This window comes from Vanacampus margaritifer, chromosome 1 (assembly GCF_051991255.1).
Source record: "Vanacampus margaritifer isolate UIUO_Vmar chromosome 1, RoL_Vmar_1.0, whole genome shotgun sequence".
Lineage (NCBI taxonomy): Eukaryota > Metazoa > Chordata > Actinopteri > Syngnathiformes > Syngnathidae > Vanacampus > Vanacampus margaritifer.
Genome location: NC_135432.1, coordinates 1,781,663 through 1,809,247, shown reverse-complemented (window position 1 = coordinate 1,809,247; position 27,585 = coordinate 1,781,663). Strand labels below are relative to the sequence as shown.

At 38.3% G+C, this 27,585-nt stretch overlaps 1 protein-coding gene and 1 long non-coding RNA gene across 2 annotated transcripts; one reads left to right on the top strand and one right to left on the bottom strand.

Annotated features, from left to right (window-relative positions):
* Positions 1-636: 636 nt before the first annotated feature.
* On the top strand, positions 637-16,634 carry csf1b (colony stimulating factor 1b (macrophage)). The gene is made up of 8 exons (XM_077545612.1): positions 637-747; positions 4,219-4,281; positions 6,584-6,754; positions 6,850-7,051; positions 7,133-7,269; positions 13,751-13,794; positions 13,878-13,912; positions 16,243-16,634. Exons 1-7 carry the CDS (start codon positions 655-657, stop codon positions 13,909-13,911), a joined length of 744 nt encoding a protein of 247 aa, XP_077401738.1. The 5' UTR covers positions 637-654; the 3' UTR covers position 13,912; positions 16,243-16,634.
* Positions 16,635-23,720: 7,086 nt separating this feature from the next.
* On the bottom strand, positions 23,721-25,366 carry LOC144058287 (uncharacterized). Its single transcript, XR_013295413.1, has 2 exons — positions 25,201-25,366; positions 23,721-24,592 (listed from the first exon to the last, which is right to left on the bottom strand). It is a non-coding gene; the product is annotated as an uncharacterized LOC144058287 (long non-coding RNA).
* Between the last annotated feature and the right edge of the window lie 2,219 nt (positions 25,367-27,585).

Here is a 27,585-nt window from a genome sequence, read left to right as displayed (position 1 = left end):
GCTTTATTGTTTAAGTTAGCCTTAGCGTAGGCGGCGTGCTACGTTGCGTATGTTTCCAGCTTTATTGACATGTCTGAATGACGGGTCAGAGCCATTATGTGCCTTCAGTGTATCAAAATATTTATTGCAGCAGAGAGCACACAACACAACAATATATTGCAATTTCAATTTTTTTCCCCCACCCCTACTAAATAATCTCTGAAGCGAAACTCAGTTTGTATTCTGTTATATTTTTGTAACAGACCACACACATGCAGACACCTACAGGGAAATGTCAGAGTGATTGGTTACGCAGCTGGGCCCTAAGCTTAGGAGAGACCTCAACCGTTATCTTCTGCTTCTGTTTGGATGAGCTGCTGCTGCCCTTATTATTTAAACAGACCGGTACTGGAACAAATGAAAGCAAAAATAAAAAATAATAACTCACCATGACGCTGAATGTAGTTGTTACTCTTCGATGAGCTAGTCTGACTCATCTTCAGTTCCCTATGATAGTATGTTGCCTTTTGAAAGTGGCTTGTAAGCAATCGTCATGCACGTTCATAATGTGTGTATTTTGAACGTCCCCGATTTGAAATGTTTGCAAACGTGCTGGCAGATGGCGAATTGAAAATGTAATTGTGTCAGTTGCAGGTAAAGTGTCTGTGTGTGCTTATGTTCCTGAGCTTCCCGCTGTCCATGGCTGAGGTCCCTGGACCTTGCAGACACTCCATTACTAGGGACCACCTGCGGACACTCAAACATCTGGTAGGTGTTTTTAAAGGTTTCAAAGTCAGGAGTAACTATTAATGGTGCAGCAAGTCCCCAAGCATGGATAGTTCTGAGCTTTTGTACAACTTTTAAGATTTATTCTTGCCAACAAGAAATATTATTAATTGCCAACAGACATCAGCTCTTGCCAGTTATGAAAAAACTGTCGTTCATTTTAAGGTAAAACACATTTTGCTGTGAAAGTTCAATAATAAGGTTGCTTTGATGAAGACATTTCAGACTACCTACGCCCGCCTCGCAAAAATACAAAAGTGGTTCATTCGACTTGGTTCATAGTACTGTTGGTATGTATGCTGTTGGTACACGTAGACACAGAAGATAAAGGAGAAAGAGGAGAAGGAAAGAAATCTAAAAGTAGGCAGCCAAATGCACACTAAGCTTTCTGCAAAAGGTTACTTCAGAATGGGAATGGAATCAACACATTATTGTGTGATGGTTTCACAGCAACTACATTTAACAGCTCACATAAATTTCCTCACACGCCGCAGGCTCCACCCAACGCTACGGCTCCACCACAAACATCTGAATCCGAAACACTGCTGTGTTGTTTTTAAATACAGCAGCAACATTAACATCTTTGTTATAATGAGCAGTGTATCACACATGACAGTGAATCAGGTGACAACTACACTAAGTGCAATGAATTTGTCTCTGTTAGTATATGAGCCATCCATCTATGCATCCATTTTCCGAACAGCTTATCCTCACAAAGTTTGCGGGCGTCCCGGAGCGTTTTGCATTTAAGGTGGGGTCTTAAGTTTTCACTCACACACACACACTTCATAAACACTGGATATATACTAAGGGTGTAACAAAAAACGAGTTGAACCGGAAATCCGGTTTTGAGTTCAACGATGCGAGTGCGCCGGCACACAGACTAATGAATCGGTCTAAAAATAGCTTGAGCCGGCCGATGGTCTGGTCAAGACGTTATAAATCGGCTTTATGTTGCTAATACAGCTGCTCAAAATTGCTTTATAAAACAACCAATACAGTCCAGTTGCGATCGAATCAATGCCATGAGAATGAAATATCCTGGATGAATGAGAATATTATTCACAAGCGAGCTGTTGAAACTGCATTTCCTTGACTCGCGAGATTTTTTTTGTTCTTATTAATTTGGGGATTACATTATTATTTTATCAAACACTGAAATGTTATATTGTGTTTGGGTAATTTCTATATTGCTTAAATATTTATTTGTATTTGACTTGTTTTAGTACGGTGCATTTGATGCGTGCATTCACTCTAAAAATATAAAATAAAAACACTCATAGCGAGAGCAGGTGGCAAGGCGGCCAGGCCTGGCCGGACTTCTATAAAAATGTAGGCTACATGTTTGTCCCAAAGATGTGATCGATCCTCACTATCCCTACTAATCATACTCTCAAAACAAATATTATAGAACGACAGTCAGAATATTTTTTGTACTCTACACGTCGCTAGTTGTCTGATGATGGCAATGTTGGGAGGTGGCTCCTGTCCATAAAATAAAAAATAATGTGACTTTTGGTATTTTTAGAGTATGATTTGTGGAGGGGATAAGTACAGAAGTGAACATAATTTGGTGATGAGCTAGAAGTCATTCACCAGCGGGACTTCCTTGACAGCCGTGCCTTCACCTCCATGTTTTTTTTCCCCCTCAAAGGAGAAGCTAAATGATGGCAATAGAACTACTTGATGACGCCATATAGACCATATTGTGTTGCTAATGTCTTTAAATGGCAACAAATGTGCACAATGCCTGCGCAGGCTCATCAGCTCCAGCAGCAGCGCTGCAGCAGGGTAAAAAAATTTTTTCGGGTTACACCTGTCTGGCCTCGTCCCAAGAAATATCCAGGGGAGTAAATACTGTAAATAAGGAGCTATAACGTGCTGGTTGATTGACGTTTCGCTCCCTCTCGCTATTGGTCAATGCTGCGGAACCAAAAGGACGACGACGTAGGTGTGTCACATTGTGTGACAAGATGAGCAAAAATTCTGACATGCTCGACTTTCGTCGAGATGGTCGTGAACCGTCCCAGACAACAAGCGACCAATCGTTGAATGTGTCACACTACACGGGCGACGCTACGTCAAGACAACCCAAAATCGTTTGACATGCCCCGTTTGCCCACGACACGTCAGTCGGGCTAAAATCTAGCTGTTTTTTTGTACTGGTAGTCTGACCAAGGCTTGATTTGAAAGCACCTACAGTACTTGAAGTAAGGAGCTGTAAGAGGTAGTGACCCAGGTGTGGAGGTTCTGAGGGGATTTTTGCCTGGCTTTGTTTTGGTTCTCAAGAGTGGGTAGGAGGTTATCAATCATTTTTTTCAGCAGTCCTAACTATCCACTGCAATCGGATTTTGCCCTTTCTTGTTACGGCCCCAAACAACACTGTAATGGAGTACCACAGGACTTATTCCATGTCAAGGCCGTGCTTCCTCAGCAGCTGCGGGAAGAATGTCGAAGGACGTTTCCTTAAGTCCGCAATTATCTCTAGTCTTGGCTGTGTTCGCCAGAGCACCAGGTGCTCCACTTCCTGACGAAATGCAGACTTATCACCGTCTTTGGTGAGGCCGATGACTCTGGTGTCATCTGCAAACTTCAGCAGTTTGACAACTGAGGAAGAAAATCAGTAGAGAAGACGCAGACTTGGGGGGCCTCAGTGCTCATGGTGCCTGTTGATGATGTACCCCGATATCAGAGCGATAGGCCTGTTGTTGCTCATTAGCGATATTGCAGGTTACTTGCATACTGGGGTGATGGAGCCTTTGAAGCAGATGTGACCTCACACAAGGATATGTTGAAGATCTGTGTGAAGACTGGAGCCAGCTGCTCAGCGCAGACGTTCAGGCAGGAAGGAGACCTGAAGCTTTCTTGATCTTGTGTTGCTCGAAGAGCCGTTTCACATCCTGTTCATGAATCAGCTGGGCAGGGGAGGGTGTCTGGGGTGTGACTGAGGTTGTTGATGGTGGGTGGTGGTGGCTTGTGAAAGTGTCCTTTTGAAAATCTGCAGTTGAACATTTTCAGGTCGGCAGCTAATCAAACGGTAAATAATATAATGAAAAGAAGAAATGGAATAATGGAAATAAGCCTTTTTCTCTATTCTGAGACTGTTGTCCAGGCAACCCCCAAACACACATGTGACTCAAGAGTCAGTGCGTGAGACTTTAAAAATCTGATTTTAATTCACTGCTTTTGAGGCCTTGAGTCCATTAACACATCCAAGCTTGCCACAGTCAATTGATTCTTTAGGTCAACTGTCAACTGCTCGTCACTATTAACCAACTCTGTTTGAAACATGCTTATTAATTAATTGATGCTGATAATCATTTTAAAATATAATTAATGGGTTAAGGTGCTCTTTCTATTAACTAGATTTATGGGGGAGTGGGTTCAAACAGACACTGCTTAAATACTGTATTTTAAAAAGTTGTAAAAACTGTCTCCATTTTGTCTCTACAGATGGATAACCAATTGAGAAGCGGGTGCTCGATAACTTACACATTCATAGAACAGAAATCTTTGGTAAGGTACCTTCTCAATGGTTGGAAGTTTCCATTAAGTATTTATTCCAATTAGACCTCAACATGGGGAACATTAATAAATATTTTACTTGAGCCCATTCATTTCAGATGACAGAGTGTATTTTTGACAATTAAACACAAAATTGTGGCATAAGAAAAGAAAGGCAGTTATGCCTAAAGTCCAATGGAACCTCTTCACATTGAACTGTAATGCATTGTTAATTTAAAAAATAAAAATGTAGTATCAACAGTAGGGGTGGGGGAAATTTCCGATTCCGAGATGCATCGCGATTCATGGACGAGTCTGAATCAAGCCACAAACGTCCACATTTCGATGATTGAAATATGTTAATAAAGGTATACCGAATGTTCAAAATATTGCGGAACTCAGAAGCGCTGTATCCGTCATCTCCGGAACACTTGAAGAAGCACCACATCTGAAGCACCACAAAAAACAGAACGAGCAACCAATACCAGGCAGCGTCATCCTCCGTGGCTTCCGTGTTTTGGTTATGTGTTGTTTCCCGCGCTCGACTATTGTGTCGCAGCCGGTTATGCGTTACTTCCGCCCAGCGTCTCAGATGCACATTGGAGGTGGAAACACAGTGCCTGCGTGGGTTGGGCTGAGCTGACCCGCTGTGAGATCCAAAAAGCTGCTTCTAATTTAAAAGCACAATCACGTGACGGCTACAAGATCAATCCACATTCACTATGATGGCAGAGGAAAAACCTTGTTGCTCATGTAATAATAATTCAGAATGTCTAATATAGCCGTGTAGGATTTAGTGTCTTCATTTATTTTGTAAAACGCCTTTTCCCATTAAATAAAAACATAAAATCAATTCAAAATGTCTAATATAGCCGTTTAGGATTTAGGAACACAACTTTTAAGTGCAATAGAAATATTCATATTTTTACACAGTTCATGTGTAAAATAACAATGTATTAATGGCTTAAAGTTGTGTTCCTATAATCTAAACAGCTAAGTTTGACATTTTGAGTTGAATGTTTTTCTTTTTTTAAAGGGCAAAAGTGAGAAAATAACTGAAGACAAAGTTCTATCTATCTTTTTTTCATGATGAAAAGATCTCAATGTGCAATTTAAGGCACATTCCCTTCTTTTAAACATGGAGAGTGAATTACAAAGTAGCCTTGGTCCAGAATATTGTAAAAGTATTCAAGTAAGCCAGGTACCAGCTGTCAAACTTAACCCAGCCGGCAGCCAGACACTCGATGGTCATGCTAACAGCTAGCCACTAGCCACTTACGTCGGAGACTTCTGCTGGAATCATACAATGACGGCGTAATTAATTTGTGGATTCTTAGAGTCCTAAATTAGCGATTGAACATGAGTTTGGGATAGCGTTGTGTTGATGTTGGTCGCAACTACAATGTCGATCAAAGAAACGTCTAAAAGGAAAGTCAAGCTAGCTATCACGTCACGACGTGGGCTAACTTCATAGTAAAAGTGTTCTAAGGCTATTTGCATTGCCGTCAATGTATTACTGTATTTGGTCAACTTTATTTTGAAGTTAAGCTTAGCGTGTTACGTTGAGTATGTTTGAGCTTCCTTGACATGTCACGTCAGAATGATGTTGACTGTGAATGCGCACACAGTTTTTTTTTTCCCCCCCAACCAACCAATCCGCGGATCTGGCGTTATCCGAACCATGGGGCATGATCCAAACCGACCACGGATCAGTGATGATCCATTGCACCACTACTCAATATACAAGAATTAAAAATGGATCAATAATAGTTTCATAGTCAAATCATAGCCCCTGAATGTAATTCAATTTAAATCTTGATGTGACCAAAGATTCCCACCCCTAATCAACAGCGTTCTGGTTCTTACTGAAACGAAAAACATGTCAAATCAGCAAATAAACCCAAGTTGAAATAATACTGACTTACTTTGCTTGGGTAAATGTCCTCTACTCAATCAGGAGATTGGACAGTCTCCCAGTGAATGTTCTTCTTTACTCTTATTTATTATATCAGCCTTGAATTAAGCTGCCTTGAATTAAGCTGAACAAAATATGTCAAACAAGAGGTTTGTGTGGTTGTAGGTCAACTTCCCATCGAGGATGCCAATGGGTTGGATTCTTTTTCTGTTCTATTCTATTCTACCGAGGCCGCAAATTAGTTGCGATTTAACCAACAGAGCCTCTTTTAGTTACAGCAAGCTACCACACTTCCTTTGGTCTTGAATGCATCAAGATATGACAATGCTAATTTTCATACACAATCATGCTGATTCTTCTTTAACATTCTAGATTCCTGACCACACTTTCTGATTGCAGAGCAAGTGTTGCTTCGTGAAAGCTGCCTTACCCTGGATATTGGAGCTCCTCACCACCCACTTCAAATATAACAGGGGTTCGGTCAACTACAGCTATGTTCAGTCTTTGAGAGCACTCATCCTCAATATCTACTCGCAGAAATGTGTTCCTCAGATCAACGAGGAGATTGAGGTGAGTATGTCTCGAGGCCACAAGTATTTGCTATACAAAAAGTTTTCCATGGAAACTGAACAAACCTATGCAATATTTACCGATGGCCATTATAGGACAAGCCCGAGAGTTTTGAAGTGCTTTACAGAGGATCTCCCGCAGAAGCGCTACAGAAAGCTTCGAGGGTGCTGTCTGTTTATTTGGAGCTGGTAACGACGAGTGATGCACCGCTGGACTGGAGTTGCCAGTACGAATACTCAAAGCTGTTTGGTTTAAGCACGGAGCAACCTCAAGCGTCCTCCACACAAGGCTGCACAGGTGGGATCATCGATCTATTGAGGGCTTCTCTGATGTTACTTGGAGCCTCAGAGGTCACAGATTGTGTGTAATCTTCTACAGACAGTTATATTACGAGGTCAGTGAAGGCCTCTCAGAGAAGACCACAGAAAGACCTGTACAAGCTTGGCTTCATCATCACCTCCATCTTCGGAGCACTACTGTTCATATTTATTCTCCTCTGTCTAATCACACAAAAGGTACCAGTGCTTGAATTTTGCCAAATCGTCAATACTCTAAAATCCTTAACGTGATCACGTGTGCCTTGTTGTCTTGGTTGTGCTCTCTGAGAAAGGCCTGCTGAGGAATGCAACAGAGCAATTACACTTCTTAAGACTTCTTAGTGATGGCTCATTTAAGATGGCGTGTACTATGCGACAACAGAAATGTGAGGCTGAAACGTACTTTGTGAAGCGCGATAATATGAATTTAGTCATGGTTTTAGGCTTAGCGCATACCATGAACTATTATCGGTAAAAGATGTACAGTAATAGAAAAATGTGGCATGTTATCAAATCAAAGCAGCTGCAGTTAATTTGTGTTGGGTATATGCAGACATGCAGAAATGCTAACAACACATAATGGCACACTATGTTGTTAATGTCAAATTACGCATAGAACTGCATTTGGGTGAAATAGATGATCTTGCTTGTGAGGTACACAAATGTTCTAAAAGATTTTATGGTCGTGGTGTAGGAGAATGCTCTGCACTTCAGTTCAATATGTCAAGTTAAATGAGTTCCGCTATTAATGTTCCCTGAGGGAAAACGCCATCTGTGTTCTGCATCTTGCAGTGTAGTTTTTGGCAGTTGTTTTAGTTTTGGTCTTAATCTTGTGGACAAGAATTCTTTATTGTTCCTAGTCACATTTTAGTCACGTCTACTGTTTATGTGATGGTTTTAATCCAGTTTTAGGGAACAAAACTAAAAAAGGTTTTAGTCTAGTGTTAGTCACAATTTTATGTTCCGCACTATTTATTGGCTTTGCTTGTTTTTTGTATAGGGAACAGCGGCAAGTCTAAAATGCTACATTTGTCTTCATGTTTATGTTTAGACACTCGCGTCAATACATCAATTGACAGATTTGACAAAGCATATTTGGTGCCCAGCCAAGAATCCCTGCATGTTCACATCACAGTAACTATTACACACATAAACTCTTGAATTGATGTTAACACAGCAAAGCTAACTTCAGCCTGAAGCTAGCTAGCAGCCCATTTGCGACAGCGGAAAACATTGTGATACAAAACTATGAAATTCATCAAAACCCGATAGTCAAGTAACATTGCATGTTTAAGATGTGTCAAAAGGACTTTATTGTTGCACCTCACCTTCGAATGAACATCGTAGCTTGTGTTAGACCACAGCGGTTTCTGGCTGTATAACACCGTAGTTATCCAGGGAAAGACAAGAAGATGCTTTTTTTTGTAGCCTACAAATGCCTAGTCCAATATAATATTATTGTAAATAAATATATTTTCAAAAAGTTTTAAACTGTTTGAAAACCCTTAAAGTTGACCTTGTTGGTGCTTGGGTGGAGTATGCATCTGGTGGCGTTCATGAGGTACGATGCTAGCACTTCCTTTTTCCACACCGATTACCGTATTTTCCGTATTAAAAGGTGCAGTGTCAGTTAGGGGTGTTATTTCTGTATTTAACACATACATAAGGCGCACCGTATTATTGGGCGCAATCATGGTATATACGCTAGCTTAAAACATGGGATAGCATGCTTTCACGCTAACACATGTGTTTTTAAAAAAGTAGCGGAGCAAAACTCTGTTGTACATTATGAAAGTATTTAACAATGTCAAGAGTGAATTTGTTTGTACTTGAAGTACATCGTAGATTTTTGAGAAAATTTAAGACTTTTAGTTGCATCTGCTTTTATTTATAAATGCAGCAGCGAGCAACATTTTTGCATCTGTAATGTTCCGACATGTTACAGACCAAATTATTAACTATCATTCTTTTAAAATGCTGTTTTAGGCATCTGCCTAATAAAATACTCAACTTGTAAGTTGTAACTACTAATGAATATCTTTTTCGAAGTGCCATCTTACTAAATGTAAACAAATTAACTTAAAACAATTACATCTCAGTTACTTTCTATTATGTTTACTCTTGTGACAGTTCTTCTTGTGAAAAATGAGTTGAACTTGTTCATAACGATCATGTCGCCTGTCATATTCCATTATCAGTAACGCAGGCTGGCACTTTATTGCTGTGTTCCATTCAACACCTGCTTATGGTTTTGCCTGCCTGTGACTCGTTCAATACCCTGGTTTTACTCACTAGGGCTTGTTTGTCAGACAGCAGTCCATAGTTGTGCATTTTATTGGGGGGTGCTAATGTTTTTATCATGTCCTGGAAGCCCTCATTCTCCACAAAGCAGTATGTCTTAAGTCTTTAACAATGAACCGTTTTTTAAGGGCGTTATTACCTTTCCTCTGGTCGAGTTGTGGCCGTTTTAGTTGGAAGAAGTCCTCGCTGTCTGTCCATGCAGTTGAACACCGCGGATCCATGCCGGCTCATCAAGCGTGTACGTACGTTGACAGTCTTCGTACATGGTGACACTTTTATCCAGCATTCCATTCATTGTTCATATAAAATAAACATCTCATCTATACTTTGGACATCAAACTTGCCGGAGCATGTTGTAAATCTTGTCCGCATCTTCATTCAACTTCCGTCCCAAACTCGCCGCAGCGCTATCTGACGTCAGTCACATAACTACGACAAGTCTTGCGTGACTTTTATTTCACCCACGCACAAACAAATAGGTGACTTAGTCAAGGAATTGCAGGACATTTCATTCATGGCATTGAATCGATCGCAACTGGACTGTTTTGTTGTTTTATAAAAAAAGTTTTGAGCAGCTGTATCAGCAACATAAAACCGATTTATAATGTCTTGACCGGGCCATTGGCCAGCTTAAGCTATTTTTAGACCTATGCGCACTCACATCGTTAAACTCAAAACCGGATTTCCGGTTCAAATCGTTTTTTGTTACACCCCTAGTAGATAGCATTATAGAGAAGGGCTTTCCAATAAAACAACTGCGTACAGCACCAAAAATAGCATGGATGAGAGGCATGTACCAGTAAAAACAACAGCCACCGGATTTGAAGAGGTCAATACAACATGCTCCTTTTGAGCAAACTGCATGCCAGCAGACGTAACGCCCTATCTCACTGAGCACCGCGGGCTTGCAAGGGCGCGCGCGTATCGAGTGCTATAGTTGGCATTTCGTCAGGTTTCGTTCAAGATTGCAAAATGTTGTAAAGACGTTCGGCAGAGCCCCGCAAACTATTTTTATGCTTGCTTTATGCAGCTTTTCTTGTCACTATCAAATTTTGAACATATCATCTGTACTCTTGATATAAAAGACAATTTATGTATAATAAATTCATAGATTATTTTTCCATTAATTCATTATATGTGTTTAAACATGGTGGAAGCGTGAAAACGCCAAGAAATATTGTAGTAATGAATTGTGGTCACATAGCATTGAACAGTTTTCTTGGTGTTCCTGATATTTCGGCATGTCAAAAGTTGACATCCAAAACCTGCAGGACTCTGGCCCTCGAGGACAGAGTTTGCCTACCCCTGGTCTAAACAATGTGAACATTTTTCCTTTTTCTTTTTTTTATGAAGCCCCCTGTATAATACTACCCCACGCACTCACTTTGGGATAATTTTTTTCTCTGCATGACTGCTTGGATTAACAGGGTAAATAATATAAAATTGATCTAAACAAGCTTCATACTGATATGATTACGGCCAAAACCACAGTTTACAGGCGTGTGCATGGTTCTGACCATCAAGCTTGTAAAAGTGGGTTTAGTTGATTGAGTATAAGATCAAGTTTGGCTGCTTGAATGATGTTTCTTGTGTGTGTTTCTTGAGTGATTTCTTGCAGTCCTGTGTGCAAACACATGGTCAGAATTTACCAGGTTGAAATATGATGTGCGTTCCGTAGCATGTCGAAGCCTATGAACGAGTGCATGTCTTTTTTTAACTTATGGCCAGTAAATTTAAATCATCTGTGAGATGTGAGCTCTGACCAACTTTACCCTAAAAATGTTATGGTGGTGTCTTAATATCAACGCTTTGCTGAAGGCAAGCCCAGAGCAGCATGAAAACTCAAACATATGGATCCTTTTAGGATCTAAATAGAGCCAAAGAAACCATGTCATTGACTCTCTGTTTTCCCATCAATACTCTTCTGCACAGTATGTCTGGATAAAAAAATTATAAAGTTCAAAAGGGGAAGACTTCAAACATCAGATTTACTTTGGTCATGATGGTCTCAATACACACCTGGAACACAGCAGACATTACTTTGCTTTATCGACAGGCTACAGGAGAAAAAAGGACATGACCAACCCGGATTTTTATCCGTTCACTGATCATCCTCAATAAGCTCATTATTGTTGCTTCCTAATAATTTGTATGATTTCTATTTTGTTGACGGATTGCAAACCTTTACTTCTTTTTTTTTTTTTACTTGCCATTGTAGCACTGAGAGTTCTCTTGAAATGTAAAGTGCATTAAAAAATATTTATATATTATTATTATTATTATTATTATTATTATTATTATTATTATTATTATTATTATTATTATTACATGTGTACTACTGGTAGTACATATTTTGGCCAGAAGTGAAGAGTTTTAAAAGAGGAATATTCATCATCTTTCTGGACAGGTCGTTCTAGAGCTGAGCTGAGCCCTCCTAATGTTTTTAATACTAACCACCTTGAATTGCTAACAGACCTCAACCTGATGACCTTATGTTGCACTGTACATAGATAATGCTCTATTTAATCAGAAATCAACCATGCTTTAAAAGTTTAATACACAGACATTTGAATTTCTCTCAGGACAGATGAGCAAGCCACCCCCCCCAAAAAAATATATATATAACAATTATCATCCACCCACCCATCCATTATTTGAACCACTTCTAGTCAATGAAAATTAATAGAAAAAAAGTGGGTAAATGCAAATAACGAATCCTACTACTTTGAAAAACTTAACTAAAACAACAAACACTTAATTATTAATATCTGTGAGGGGGAAAAAAGTCACTTCAAAGAATGCTGGGTACTGCCATGATCTGCACGCAAAAGTCCTATTTTATGCAAAGCCAGGGAAAAATGCAGTTGTGACATAAATCTTATGACTTTCTTAGAAATATCGTTCATTGAATATAGGCTACGTTAATGTTTTGTTTCCGGCTGTCATGGCAGCCCCGTTTCAGACCACCGAGACAACACGGAAGTGTCAAAAGATTTGCCACGGCAGTCAAGTTGCAGACGAGAAGCCACAACATATGCACAACACAACACGTTTTCCTCAGCATTTCACATTCACAGCCTACAACGCTTTTCAAGCCAAGCATGAGTTCAATTGACCAACTTGCATACCACCTGCTTATAGCACTTACTGTTGGATGTGTGTGCGCACATGTAAATCAATCTCTCTCTCTCTCTCTCTCTCATTATATATATATATATATATACTGTATATATATATATATATATATATATATATATATATATATATATATATATACTGTATATATATATATATATATATATATATATATATATATATATATATATATATATATATATACATACATACATACACACATGCACACACACTGTCTATCCATTTTCTTTCCACTTACTCCTCACAAGGGTAGCGGGGGGTGCTGGAGCCTATCCCAGCTGGCCTCGGGCAGTAGGCGAGGTACACCCTGAACTGGTTGCCATCCAATCACAGGCAATCAGAGGCAAAGAACCATCCACACTCACAATCACACCTAGGGACAATTTAGAGTTCAATTAACCTGCCATGCATGTCTTTGGAATGTGGGAAGAAACCGGAGTACCCGGAGAAAACCCACACAGGCACGGGGAGAAGATAAAAGTCTCCACACCCCTGTTCAAATGCCAGCGTGTTGTGATATAAAAAAAATATTGACTTGAAAATGTGACTTGTAACCTGGACAATGTTATTAGGAAAAAAATCTTTACGAGGGAGGAACTGAACTGAGATCATTTTGTTGCATAACACACCTCATAACAAGGGACGATACTGTGTTCAGAATAAATCAATCGTATACACAAGCCACCATTTTAAGTGCTCCTGATTAATCACAAATTAAGTTTGGATGTGCTGTTTTCTGGTATTTGCTGATCCTGCAGTACAAAGCCATGGTCTTGTGCTGTGAGCTTTTGCAGCATCAGAGGGATCTCATTTTTCAAAGGTAGAGAAGCGTACGAAATAACTCGTCATCATCAAGTGGGAAGAAAAATATGGCACAACAGTGACCTTACCAAGAATTAAACTTCCCTCCAAAATTCATTAAAAGATTACAAGAAAATTTGTCGGAGAGGCTTAACTTATCTAATTTAGTTTTACATTCCCCTTGCGCAAAGATTCCCCCTCCCGCCAAAAAAATGGGATGTACACGTTATAGGTCAAGGAGTGTGATAAAAGTTTTTAAATTATTTATATCGTCTATTTTTTTACATCACAAAAACCTGGCATTTGAACAGGGGTGTGTAAACTTTTCCTACTGTATGCATGAACTTTAACCAGAGCTAATGTAGTGCATTTTCTTTGAAACTCATTAAACTAATGATATGTCCCTTTCATTTCAAAACAGAGGACCCGCATCCGTCACAGATTGGGATCACATATGATTTCTAGGTAAGGGCACACTGCACGATGCATTCAAAACATCCCACTTTTGGTTATCCTGATTCATGTTGTTGCCATTTCATCTCAAGCAGAGACCAGCAAGGCACAGAGCTGGAGTTACAATAACGTGAGTATCCTTGCAAATTACATTTCTATGCAAAAGCTTTAACTGAAGGTGGGGGGGTGTAAATTTCTGGGCAGTTTTACAATTGAATGTCAAATTGGGGTTAGGGTTTTTTAGTTTCTGGGGCATTTTGGAGGTTGATCGTGTACTTGGTGAACTGGGCAAACGTGCTGATTCCTGTAATGAAGGCTATATGCATGATGTTGGAATCATGGCTGGGACACGCTGTTCCCAGTTCACCTCTGCAGATGTGATTACATAGCAAATGTTCAGATTTGTTCTTCTGTTTGGGCTTAAAGGGGAATGAATTCAAGTCCGAAATGTTCTTTACAATAGTACATTCTATGCTTCCTCACTAGTCTGAACACCACATTCTGATTAATATTGCATTTGTGCAAAATGAATTCATGTGCATGTAGCACTTCTCCCAGAATTATCAAATTTTCGCCATAGAGTCAATAAATAATGTGAAAACGCCACAGAGAAATCAGTTAATTCAAGTGTGGAGTTAGTCAGGCCATTCATATATAAACTTGTGGTGACGGTCATTACCTGAGCCCGTAGCACTGTCATGTCATTTTCGACCGTGATTAGTTGTTAGTTTAGCTCTGAGCAACTATGATGTCATTTTAAGTCGACAGTAAATGGCAAAATAGCCGCCCTCCAAGATGGATAAAAAATGGTGGATTTTGCTAATTACCTCATATTTCACAAGCGTGATATTAATCCGAATACCGTGTTTCGACAAGATGACCGCATAGAACTAATGAAATCAGGGATCTTATGCTCTAGGTCCACCTAGTCGGGGTCTTGCCTCACCACCTCAATACTGTGAATCTTCTCTTCGGCGGCTCAATTTGCAGCATCCTACATAAATAATGTAAGGCTGCTCAATTATGAAGAAAATACTAATCACGATTAATATGGTAAAAATTTCAATCACTATTAGGACAATTGCTTGTTTTTTGCTATAAAACAAGAAAATGTTTAAACATGTAAAAAATAGTTCCTGTTGGACAAAACAAGATTTATTAAATTAGTCATTTTAAAATACAAAAAAAAATGCAAATATATACATTCAAACAACTCAAAATTAGTATTAATAATCTTTTATTATTGTTTATGCTGATTTTGTAATTGTGGAGTGTAATAATTGAAATTGTAATTGAATTTCGATTAATTGCACAGGTTGCACTTGTTGCTATTTTCTATGCCTCGATCTTAACGCAACGGTGCAATGCTTGGTTTTCACAAAGAACTTTTGGAGAACTGACTTAGGCTTGTGCTGATTTTGGCTGTTTTGGTAGCTGTAAATTGCAAACCATCTCAATTTGAATACACTTATTACATTTCAAGAAGTTTATTTATTTATTTATTTTACCCAAAATGACTGAAATAATGGCTCATATTGGACAATGTGTTAGTCCTACTATTAACTTTGGGGTCAGTGATTTATGAATTCAAAATGACGATTAACATGATTTTCTTCTTGCATGTTTATGTTAAATGGCTTTACCTCGTTTGATTGGAACGACCGGGTAATAACAGGAACTTAGTGTGATATAATTCAGTCCATCCTGTGTGCACATTGATGTTTTACACAAGAGGGTTATTTTAGGTCAATCTAACCGCAGGCTATTTTAGCTGTATAAACATATAGCTTCTGGAATCTGCAATCTACTTCTTTGGCACTGATTAATGTGTGCAACTTCGCTTAAAATTACCTTTAATTACAAGTGATTATTACAATTAATGATATCCGTCTGTGTAAAGAAAACTGTTCATGTTAATGATCTCTTACATTAATTATCATCAATGGTTGAACAAGGGAGAAAAAAAAGATAAACATGCGTTTGTAAAACTTGACTTGTACGAATCTCCGCAAGTGTTTTCATTTTCAAATAATCACTTCCACAGCGTTATTACTTGAAAATCACACAGTCCCCATTAGTGGTGAGCTATTTTTTAGACCAGGCCCGCAGGCTACTCATGTGGTCCTTGGGTGAGACCAGATATCATAAATACATTCAGGACTATTTTGGTAGTCAACACACAAATATCAAGCACCCAATTCATTTAAGTGGGTTATTAATAAAAACATGTTCCATCTGAATTATCACCTATTTGAACATTAAAAAGCAAAATCAACCCAAAAATGAAGGAAGTTAGCATTTGGGTTGAAGGAATGTTTTGCTTCCACACTTCACTCTCCCACATGAAAGCAGAATGATGTCCCTGGCAGATGTGATCTAATCGTCAAGAGATTGAGATTGTTATCCGGTGTGACGTACGGCTGCTGTACATGTTTGTCTTGAATTTCTTTGTATTTTCAGCATTATCAGACTTCAGCGGCAGATCCTGAAGAGCTACATTGGATCCATACAGAACAAGATTTCAAAACAGTAATTGGCCATGATGTCTAATTCAATTAAAAGTCTTCTCCCTCTGACAAGGAGCAAAGATGGACCTTTGCTGAAGAAATTCTGCATATGTTTGCATTCCGTTACAAACACATTTCAAGTCCACTAAAGAATTTCTCCACTACACATGTTGACTAACGTATCTGTTTATCGCCTAATCAATTGTTTGTATTGTTGTTCATAAAGTTATTTATTAGTTTGATTCTATACAATTTCTGTATAATAAATGCAAATCCATAATGTATATTTTATTTGCAAATTCATACTGTATATTTGAAATGGTCACATTTAAGGAGCAAGTGATATAACTTCATTATACGCTTCAAGCATTTTTTTTCTGCCTTTATTGTTTGACATTTGACATTTTTTTAGGTGTATACGCTGTATATGGTTTTGGTCCACTGTATTATAAGACATTTTGTCCTCACTCTTTAACATCCCACATTACTAATCCAGTTTTGGGTGCAGGAGGATGTTGAAAAAGGACAAAGAATTTCAGCTGTATTCGAGAAACAGTGCGAATATTCTCTTATTGGTTACAAACACTCATTTGTAGGTTGAAAAGGTTTGTTGGTTCAGAGTCAAGCGCTTGAGAGGCTGGACAAGATTTGTCGGGAAAATGTGTTAGTCCAAGCCTGACATTTGACTTTTTACTGCAGTAAGTAAATAACAAAGAAAGGCAGAATGGAAGGCTTGTCAAATTGTTGCAATTATACATTCCCTAATGTTGCCTTGACTTCTTGGCTCATGCTTTTTTTTCTGTAATAACTCATCCAGAAGCTTTCGATGGATCACTTTGCATCATGCCTGAGCTTGAGAGCAATTGAAAAATTCCCTCTTACGGGGGTGAGAAGATTTTGTGTGAGAGAGGGCAAAGGACAGCGATGGAAAATCATGTTGCTAACCTCCAGCTTCTGCAGAAACCCAAACCGTTCAATACAATATGATCTTATATTAACGACATTCCCTGATCCTAACTTCCTGCAAGGGCAAAGAAAAGCTAAAACATTAATAAATTATAAAAGATGTAATATTTAAAAAAAAAAAAAAAAAAAAAACTATGTATTTGCAATATTACTTTACACATGAATATTGCATTCACTCATTGGCCATAGCATTAGGTACAACTGCACAGTCAAATGAGATGAAAAGCTCCATTAGAAATTCTGGACTTACAACAATAGAAATATTCACCAAACAGGTACTGCATATATTAAACAATATGATAAATTGAGGCAGTTTTTGCATTATATGGTGTGTTGGGTCTCTTACATTGTGGAGCTCATGCTGTGGCTGAGAATGCACATCAGTGGGGCTTGCCCATAAAATTAGAAAACACCAGAGTAAATTCGAATTATAGATGTGTATCTTCTAAACAACACAAAAATGTTCTGATATTTATGACTTTTTACATGAAGTAGTAAATGAGTGTGCATCATCTTGGCAAAAAAAAAAATCTTTAATTATCCGTTTGTTTTACATTGTGCCACATAATGGAAGCAAAGTTCTCACACGCACATAAAATGTAGGTTGACACTAACCACAGGAAACCCGAAAAATCCTACGATGACCATTTCTGAACGACTTCTGTGACCATCATAAAGGATCGCAGTCGTGTAGCCTGCAGAAAATATCCAACTGTGGCATTTCCTGTTGTCCAATACTGGAACTTTCCAGTCATCAATAAACAACCGTGAAGGAATAAGCCTCAGTCACAACACCGGGTCACGTTTAACAGGGCAAGGGTTGTTGACCAACAATTATTCAATAAATTACTTTAGTGTAAGTCAATCTAAAAAAGGAACTTCCTTAAATGTGAATATTTCTTGTGTCAATAAAGACTACATTTTGGATACAACTTTACAGTGTTATGTCATTTTTAAGTTTGTCAAATGCAGTTCATCTGATAAATTGTTTTCCTTCAAGTGCCAAGCAGTCACCTGATTAATGATGAATGTCACTGGTAGATTAAAGACGTAAAAACTACATCCTAATATGTTGATGTTCCATATTAATGAAAAACAATAAGCTTCCTCAACGGTAAATTTGATCTAAGAAATAATCCCCTTTTTCCTGAAAATCTTAGCTCCACCCAAAATAAAAATGTCACCAACACTTTTTACTTTTCTTGTTCCAAATGAATTCTCCTATTTTAGAGCCTATGTCAGACCAATTAATCAGATGGCCAAAATCTACTGAATGTGTTCCACATTAAAGAAACGGTGTGAGACATACTAATGGTGAGGTCCATCAAGCTTGCAAAGCACTTTAACGCTACATAGTCATCATGTGTAAAGGGTGACATGTCCGCTGCTGCTTTACCAGAGTAGAAGAAATTTTTTTTTTATAATTTTGAGACAAATCTCTCCCCAAATACTAATGCCTCTTCTGCTGACACACCAACACACACCACCCACTCCAAGCACATAAACGTACATCTGTTTATTGGGGGAGGTTTTTTGCACTAAAGCATGTCACCTGGAGCCCCGCTAATATCAATCCCATCTGTGTGTGGACATCTGCTATGTTTTACTTTTTTGTCTTTCATTAGCATTGCCAAGATTACAAGCTTGTAAGTGTTGCACAGGTTACGGAGCGTGTGGCGGGTTATGCTCTTGAACGTTTAACCCGTGCCCGTTATTTTGTTTTGATTAAATTCTTGTGATTTTTGCCAAAATCAGACTTTTCCTTTGAAGTGTGATAACTTCGTCATTTGTGAATATTTTTTTCACTTTCAACCGCTCAAAATGTTCACTGGCATCAGACCTATCTATACATACATAGTTTTTATCTTTATTTTTTAATGCCCCCGATGGGCAATAATAGCAGTATTATGCTAATAGCAAGACTAACTATGCTGTGTATATATATATATATATATATATAAAATAAAAGACTAATTTGAATATTTCATTTGACATAGTTAGAGGCTCAAACAAGTCCATAAGTCATAACAATAGATTTTTTTTATGCATGCCCAGTTTTTACACAATGGCATTTTTCTGAATAGCTTAAAATTCTTGTAATTTTGTCCCAAATCGGGCTTTTCCTTTGAAGTGGGATAACTTAGTTGTACTGAGAACTTTTTTTCACTTTCAACCGCTCAAAATGTTCAGTGGCATCAGACCTATCTATATACATGTATAGTTTTTTTTTTTATGCCCCAATGGACAATAATAGCAGTATTATGCTAACAGCAAAACTAACTATGCTGTATAGATATATTATGGATAGATATAAATCAAAGTAAAATATTTCATATGACATAATTAGATCCTTGAATAAGTCAATAAGTCTCACTATCAACTACTTTATGTCCATTTGCTAAAGAGGGATCAATAGAAGCAAGCATTTCCTTCCAAGTTTACAGCTAGTGAACGCAGAAAATCAATTTCAAATCGCTACTGTCACCTGTTGACGGAAAATGAAAATGCACGCTCCCTTCGTCATGTAAACAATGCACACGACGTCACATCCGCAGTAGGGATGCTCCGATCTGATACATGGATTGGGTATCAGCCCAGATATTGGGGGAAAAAATGGATCTGGTATCTGTCAAAATAGTCCCGATCCACCCCCCGATCCACAGAGGCTTATCTCCAGAGCATGCGCAAATTCACGTCTCCAATGACGAAGTGAATCAGGGAATGGTGAGGTAAATAATATTTCCCCTTTGCTACGTTGGCGCAGCCAATGGCAGTCAAAATTGCACTGGGGGAACATCAGAAGCCATTTGGCAGAAAGGCGGGCTCCGCGTCGCCAGCTCGCGAAAGCCGCCATCTTGCCACCGGCTCGCTGCCTCGCCCACGTCGGGGCGAGATAGAGCGGGGGCTGGTTGGTCTCACCGCCGGCCAAGCGGGGACCTTTGCTCTGTTTTTCGCAAAGGTCCAATCGCCGCTCGATCGGGGCCTGCCACGCTGCTTTCGCGAGTGGCTAGCCAGCAGTCTCCGTGGAAGGTACGGCCGAGTTTGCCGAGGCGGGCGAGACAAAGAATAATGTTATTAATTATGCCCGTTGTAATGGCATTTTGTACATAAAAGTGGCATTTGGTGATCATCTATTTTCTTAAACTATGTAGAGCTTGGAATCAGGCGAGCCTTGGCCACATTATATGCACAGCTGAAACGTCAACACTGCATTATCCATTTATATTATGTATAGTACATTTTAGCACTGCGGGTTGCAGTCCCCTCCACTGTTGCAGCTATCGAATATTTTGGTATTCAAATATCGTATGGGAAATTCTATTGAATAATCAGGTATTTGGATAAAAATAATATGTTTGCATGGTAAAAAATAAAATAAAAATAATGAAAACACAAGACATTAAAAATATATTTTCACTTACTAATGATCACTTTCATTTCTAGATAATCAACTTTTTTTCTTTTTACTTAAATTTAAATTATGCTTAACAGCACATTATTTTCTTCTCTAGAAATTTAGACAAATCTCTCCCCATGGATTTTGGAATGGCCTTCCGTTAAATATTAGGCAACCTCCCTCTCTACCCACTCTTAAAACACAATCTTTGTTCTTTGGCGTTTGACTCGGCATGAGACTCATGATTGTTTCAATGTTTTATGGTACCTGCTGTATTTTGTTATTAATTTATTATTTACTTATTTACTGACCTACTTGTGTTATTTTATTGACTTATTCATTTACCCACTTAACATAATTATTCATTTATATGGTTTGTTTTATTCCATGACTGATTTTTACTCCATGTACAGCACTTTGTATGAAATGAAATTCCGAGTTGAGCAGTTTTTGGTCTGTGAGACAAAGTGACGTCAGAACCACAGTTGTGATTTTGCCAACCATCAACTGCACAATTGAGTGAGTTTATTAAACTGATCTCTCGACATAGAAAACAGGCTGGACTGCTCTACATAATATAGTATGACATAATTTGGCAAAATACATACAGTACATGCAAATATACATACATACATTGCAGCACATTATTATAATTATTATTTTAACTTACTTGATTGTACACAATACTGTGAAGAGCTTCTCCATTGAATCATACCAAAAAAAGCACAGCATGGAGTTTTAATGTTCCTTGCTTTGGCTTGTTTATCAAAGTAAAGACTTCAAAAAAAAATGTTTTTGAAGTTCTATTTAGCTGGGATTCATTCGTCAGTCATGATTAAACCGTAGGAAGTATCACGCATGAACATTTGGACTCTGACTTGACAAGCATTTTTTCCTTTTTAGCGCCGAATTTAGAAATGTTCTTATATCTGTAATTGATCATTTCTGCAACCCACATGTGGGTTAAAGAATTCATTACAAACCAGGCCTTGCTTTAAAATGTCAGTCAGTTCAGGGTAGTCTGTCAGTATTAAAAGGACTGTAGATCATGCAGCTGGTGAGAGGCAGACCACGTAAAGGTAGAAGACAACCTTGTAACTCACCCCATCACAAAACCAATTCACTGAGAAAAGGAAAATTTGATTTTACTGAAGAAATGTCGCATTATTGTGTATTAAGAATACAAATGGTGATGCTTGCCTAGAGAAAATCAATTCTCTCAATGGAGATTGCTCTGATCTTGCTTTAATTTATTGCCCTTTGCGTGAGAATAAATTCTGTGCTGTCGACTTTGTCAGACTCCGCATTATCAGGGTAGAGTGGAAGTCGGTCTCCATGCTGACTGCAACTTAACAGCGGCCACTTTACATCATCTGCAAGTGAAGATCTTCTTGCAGTTGCCTTGATAAATACTTTGCACGTCCATCTCTTGCATGGACTTCAGTGAGTCCATTTATGCTTCCGAAAAGTACAACGTACCTGCACTGAATTTAAAGGCGAATGAGAGGAGCCGCTTCGAATGACAAAAAGTCTATTCGATGGCAGATGGTACAACAAACCTGTGCATCCACCTGTTGCCATTGTAACTGTATTTAATGTAAATATCATTATTAAGTAGATATTGCTCAGCAAACCGCAATAACTTACTGGTGTCTCAGGTTCAACTCAAGGAGCAAAGGAAGCGTTAGTGTGAAAAGATTAACACAAAATGTAATTTCTCTTTACAAACTCAAAAATCATGAATTATCAGATTCCTGACACGAAAACCAAACTTAAATGGTGGCAGCGATTCTGTTCTATTCATTGAGCGGCGGCGCCCCGCCATTCCTAAATCTTAGCCGCCGCTCCTTCAAATTTCCAATGAAAGCAGTTGGGGGCTGGAGAGGAGAGCAGCCACGCAGTGTTACACCGGACAGATGGTTAAAAAGACAGCCAGACAGCAGGGCTCGACACTGCAACCACTTTACCACAAATGCGTCAACTTTACAGTGTTTGCTGGTTAAAATAATAATAATAATAATAAAATAAAATAAAAATAATAATAGTAATAAAATCATCCGTTCCGTTCGCTAGCCGCAAGTGCACATTTTAATCCGAGATGGGAAAAGTACTGACATTCTGTAATAAGTAAAAGTACAAATACTTGCATAAAAAAATTACTTTGGTAAATGTAAAAGTACTTATTCAAATAATTACTCAAGTAAAAGTTGTTTTAAAAGTACAGGCTCTAAGATGTACTTCACGAGTAAAAGTAAAACGTATTTTTACTGGATGTTTCCTCCTTGTGTCATATAATTTAAAGACCATTACATTTAAAAGATCATCACTTAACAAACCCTTAAAACTGACTAAATGGCCTCCTCTAGATAGTGCCCTTGTTTTAAAGATGCAATGGAAATGAAGTTTCCACAACTTGCTTGAAGACACGTATAAATTATATGCTTAATGATGTTTACAGGAGGAAACGGTATTTCGTGGATGTTTCTTTTTTCCTCCCGTGTGGTGGAGCAACTCTCGATAACCAAGATCAACACAACGGCATCCTGAAATCATATTCAATCGCTAATTAAGGACACCAAGAAACCGCTATGTAATCACGCTGTCATTTTATGATACGGCTGGCACAAAACTCCGGCGTTAGCAGTTAGCCGCTAATGGAATATAAATGTCTTTTTTTTTCTTCCTTTTTTCAGAAAAAAAAAAGGAATGTAAATGTCTTCATTTGCAGTCGGACATTTCATACTCACACAGAAAGAAGTCCATCAATGCATTAAACGTTAACAATTGCAAATACAGTATGTCAACAATGTGGGTTTTCTATCAATCTATAAAAGCTGACATATATCAAGAGGAATGATGGGGGTGAAATCACTTGGCTATTTGACCTAATTACAATCAATGGTACATCTAGTCACTTATGTTTACAACACCTAATCGAATAACTAGGCTTCCATTCACTATTCATAAAGAATAAACGTTTCTTTCTTATACATAATTCTTATAAAAAACTGGAGTGCCTTTACATTAGCCCCCTTTCAACAGCAGGCAAACACTGAACAATAATAATATTCAGAGTTATAGAATAGCAGTTTTATTTTTATCAGTCATCTGAGCTTCAATGACAATTGTGTGGTTATCCCAAGGGGAAAATGGTTGGAAGGCCTCACTATAAGAGCTGGACCCTGTGTTGAACAAAATAATGATCACATAAAGAAAAGCATTGTTTCCTTTCCCTTCTTTACAAGTTATATAAAATAATTGACTTGTTTTGCCAGCCGCTGTTTGTTGCATGCAGACAGTTCTTGTTACAGTAAAATATCTTGCAAATACATCTTGAGTCACTGTCAATCTTTACGTCAAATGAACCTACGGTATGCAAATTGAGACGATTGTACACCAGCAAATATGGCCATGCTGCACCTCCCCAAAAATGGTGCGACCAAATCCTGTGCAGTGATACCAACTGAAAACATTAACATTTAAAAGTTAGTGTAGAGCCCTGCAGACACCACCGACCCCACTCCCTTGACAAATTAATTTCGGTCGGGCCCCGCCACTCTGGGCACGACGTGGGGGAAAAAAAAAAAATCAAACGATTTTTCACAACCCAAAGTTGGCCTGTCCCCGCTGCTGAAAAAAATCCTAGAGGAAATACTGGGTCCCTTCACAGCTTTCTGCTGTACACAGTTTTACCCTGCACAATTAACATAATGTTTGTCCATTTGTTTAGTGTGTATGTGTGCTACCTGGGTAGTATGTACTGTATGTGTTTTGTATGTGCTGCTGCGCAGTTTCGAGCTTATCTGGGTCCAGGCGTGAATCTCCATGAAGATGAAGATGAAGCTTTAAGATTCTTTGTAGCTCTGCCTTGCATCAGACAGAGAATCTGGTTGAATCGACACTGTCCCGCCAATGTAGGTCCAGCACTCATAGAACCAATCTGCCATGTCAGAAATTGAAATTAATAATACAATCATTAATTACTGTACAGTATTATATTTCTCTTTATATTTCTCTTAACCAAAGTGTAACTTCAAATACTGGTCACAAAATAAATGATAAACTATTGAGATATCGATGTGTCATTCACAGTCTTTATAAAACATGTTACATAATTTAAAGGATAATGATATCTATCTAATAAACAGTCTCTTTTCCCATTCACATGACTTTGAAGCAATTTGTGTAATTACCCCAACATGAATGCATAATGTAAATTTTTAAAAAATCTGTCAAATGAGTACAAATCACAAATTGACCTTACTCCCTCGGCATTTCTAACCATCCGGCATTAGACACGACATCCAGAAATGACGCAGTTAAAATTAGAAGTTCTCATACAGAGATAGATGCGTTACAAAAGTCAGAAAAGAAAAACAAAACTTAAACTAAATGTAATAAACTGAATGTTGCTGTACATTTATAGCTTACTCCGATTTGTTTTAAATGACAAATAAAAAAATTCAAGACTTTGGAATCATAAACATACCCAGAAAAGTTACACGGCCGCTAGCATTAGCAACGTAGCATGCTAAAAGTTACACTCACAGGAGCAACTCGGTATCAAAAGCAGAGTAGTCTGGAACTTTCCATCAACGACTTAACAAGTGTATGGAATCCAAAAACTTTTCTTTAGAAAAATGTTCTCAGCTTTTCTCTAGACTGTATCGTAGTTTGTTAGCGTCAAGCTTTTCCTGTCTTTCCCAGCATGCAATGCGCATATCACCGTATTGGCATGAAGTGCCATCTTGTGGATACTTAAAACCATAAAAGTCACTTCAAAAATAATTCACATAATTCAACCATTCAAGGCGGAAAAATGAAATAAATAACCGTAAAGACAAAATAGCACTCAATAGTAAAGTTTAACTGTACTTTCCATATGGGTTACACAGTTTATATAACACAATGTAAATAATGTCTTTCTGTGAATATAACAGTTTTGTTCACACAAAGTCAGCAAATTTGCTAGTATATTGAGACAAGAACATCATTATTTCAGAATTGATATGATTTGTTTTTTTGTTTTCTGGTGTGTTGAGATTTTCAAGTGTAAATTTGGAGCCATACCCCAATAAAGGTTTGGGAATACTTGTCTTATCTTGTCTATTATTGCAAACCTGGTTGGAGTTGTAAAAAAAAAAACAGGAATGTTACGCCATTTTGCCAAGTGTCAAACTGATTCTGGACAGCTGGATCAGTCAGCAGCAAACTCGTTGGTTTTGACATTTTGCAAAGAGCCTGGAACTAATGGTTCCCTGGCAACAGTTCCAATAAAATTGAAAAGTGTATTTGGTAAAAAGCCAAGCAAGAAGAACTCTGGTGTTGTTTTCAACGATGGCACAAGATGGTAGGCCGTACTCTTTACTTTACTTCAGCCTTTGGCTTGTTTGTCTGTTTATCTGTCATGGATGTGACGGATAATTCATTGAGTTTTCTTTCTTCATTTTTCTAGCAATTTCTCTCATTCATTTTCCATATTAAGCTCTTTAATTGATGACATATTATGAGGTGGCAAAATTGAGGAAATCCGAGACCTTCTATTTGTGTCTTAGAATGCAAAATGTTGGGGCGAATGTGGTGATGAAAAACACTCCTCAATATTTATACCACATTCTTCGGAACAAAACGTGCCTGCTGGGAATCCAGTAATTTCACCAAAAGGTACAAAATGTAAGTCCATTCTGACAAAAGCTCGCTCATATGTCTCAAGTATATATTTATCCTTGACATATTGATATTTCTTGAGAAGACACACTAAATAGTGAACAGATTCTGTCCATGTTGTGATTGCTGTCCTGAGCACTATGATGCCCCTGTGACTCCCTCATTGAAGCCTAAAAGCCGAGAGCAGATGTGGGAATGTATAAATTCCATGGACAGTAAGCATGGAAAGCTGGTATTGATCCAAACCTGTCCAACAAGGATCTGTTAAAAGTATAAAAACTGAAGGACGCCCAATTGGAGTGGACAGGTATGTGCAAAAAAAAAAAAAAAAAACCTATACTAAAACATCTTTGTTTGATTTGCTTTTAGTCTCTCCTCTCTTCACTTTGGACACCATCTTGCAAATTAGTCAAAAGGCTATAATCCCATACATATTTACATTTGTAAAAATTCATTAATACGTTAATACGTTTCATTTTTGAAAATAGACAACAAAAAGATGACTGAAAGCTGATGAAACAGTGTGCTGTTTGAATGAGGCCATGTTCAAATGATCAAATGAATGTTCTATGTAGCCTCACGTACTGTACTCTCTCTCTCTCTCTCTCTCTCTCTCTCTCTCTCTCTCTCTCTCTCTTTCTCTCTCTCTCCCCCCTGTTTTTGTCCGTATATCGGTCAGGACAAATCCTCTTGCTCTGTTCTCACTATCAAAATCTGTTTTGCTCATCTGTTAGTCATTGCATGATCACAAGACAAGAGATGAAAACCTCCAGCTGCAAAAGTTGCTCTGGATGCACCACTTGTACCTGCAAGCTACTAAATGAGCCCACATGATACATCACTTGTCCTGCCAGCAAAAAAAAAACTGACAATAATAACCATCGTCCATCCATTTATTATCCGAACCGTTTGGCCTACTCCTCACGAGGGTCGTGGGCGTGCTGGATCCTATCCCAGCTGTTTTCGGATAGGTAGGGTTGGCAGCCAATCACAGAGAATAGATAGTTCCCGTGTGACGTCATCACGTTGTGCGTCTCCATATTGTTCGGTTGGGTTTCCTAGCAGTTGGCACGGTGCTCGCTTGTAAATTTCAACAAAGGTTCCTTTTCACAACCGATATCATGGTTGTTTCGAGCACATGATGCTAATAAAGACAGCCCGGCTAATAACAATATTTGTTAAGAATAATTATAAATTTATCAGCTTTTTAAAACTGCTGTTATTCAACCTCTACTTAAACGACCTAACCTCGACCCAGAAAGTCTC

Bases quoted from the DNA above. Each gene is read 5' to 3' on its own strand.
- csf1b (XM_077545612.1), top strand. From the start codon at position 655: ATGTTCCTGAGCTTCCCGCTGTCCATGGCTGAGGTCCCTGGACCTTGC. The intron at 4,282-6,583 runs GTAAGGTACCTT...TTCTGATTGCAG, and splicing joins TCATAGAACAGAAATCTTTG to AGCAAGTGTTGCTTCGTGAA. The intron at 7,052-7,132 runs GTGGGATCATCG...AATCTTCTACAG, and splicing joins CTCCACACAAGGCTGCACAG to ACAGTTATATTACGAGGTCA.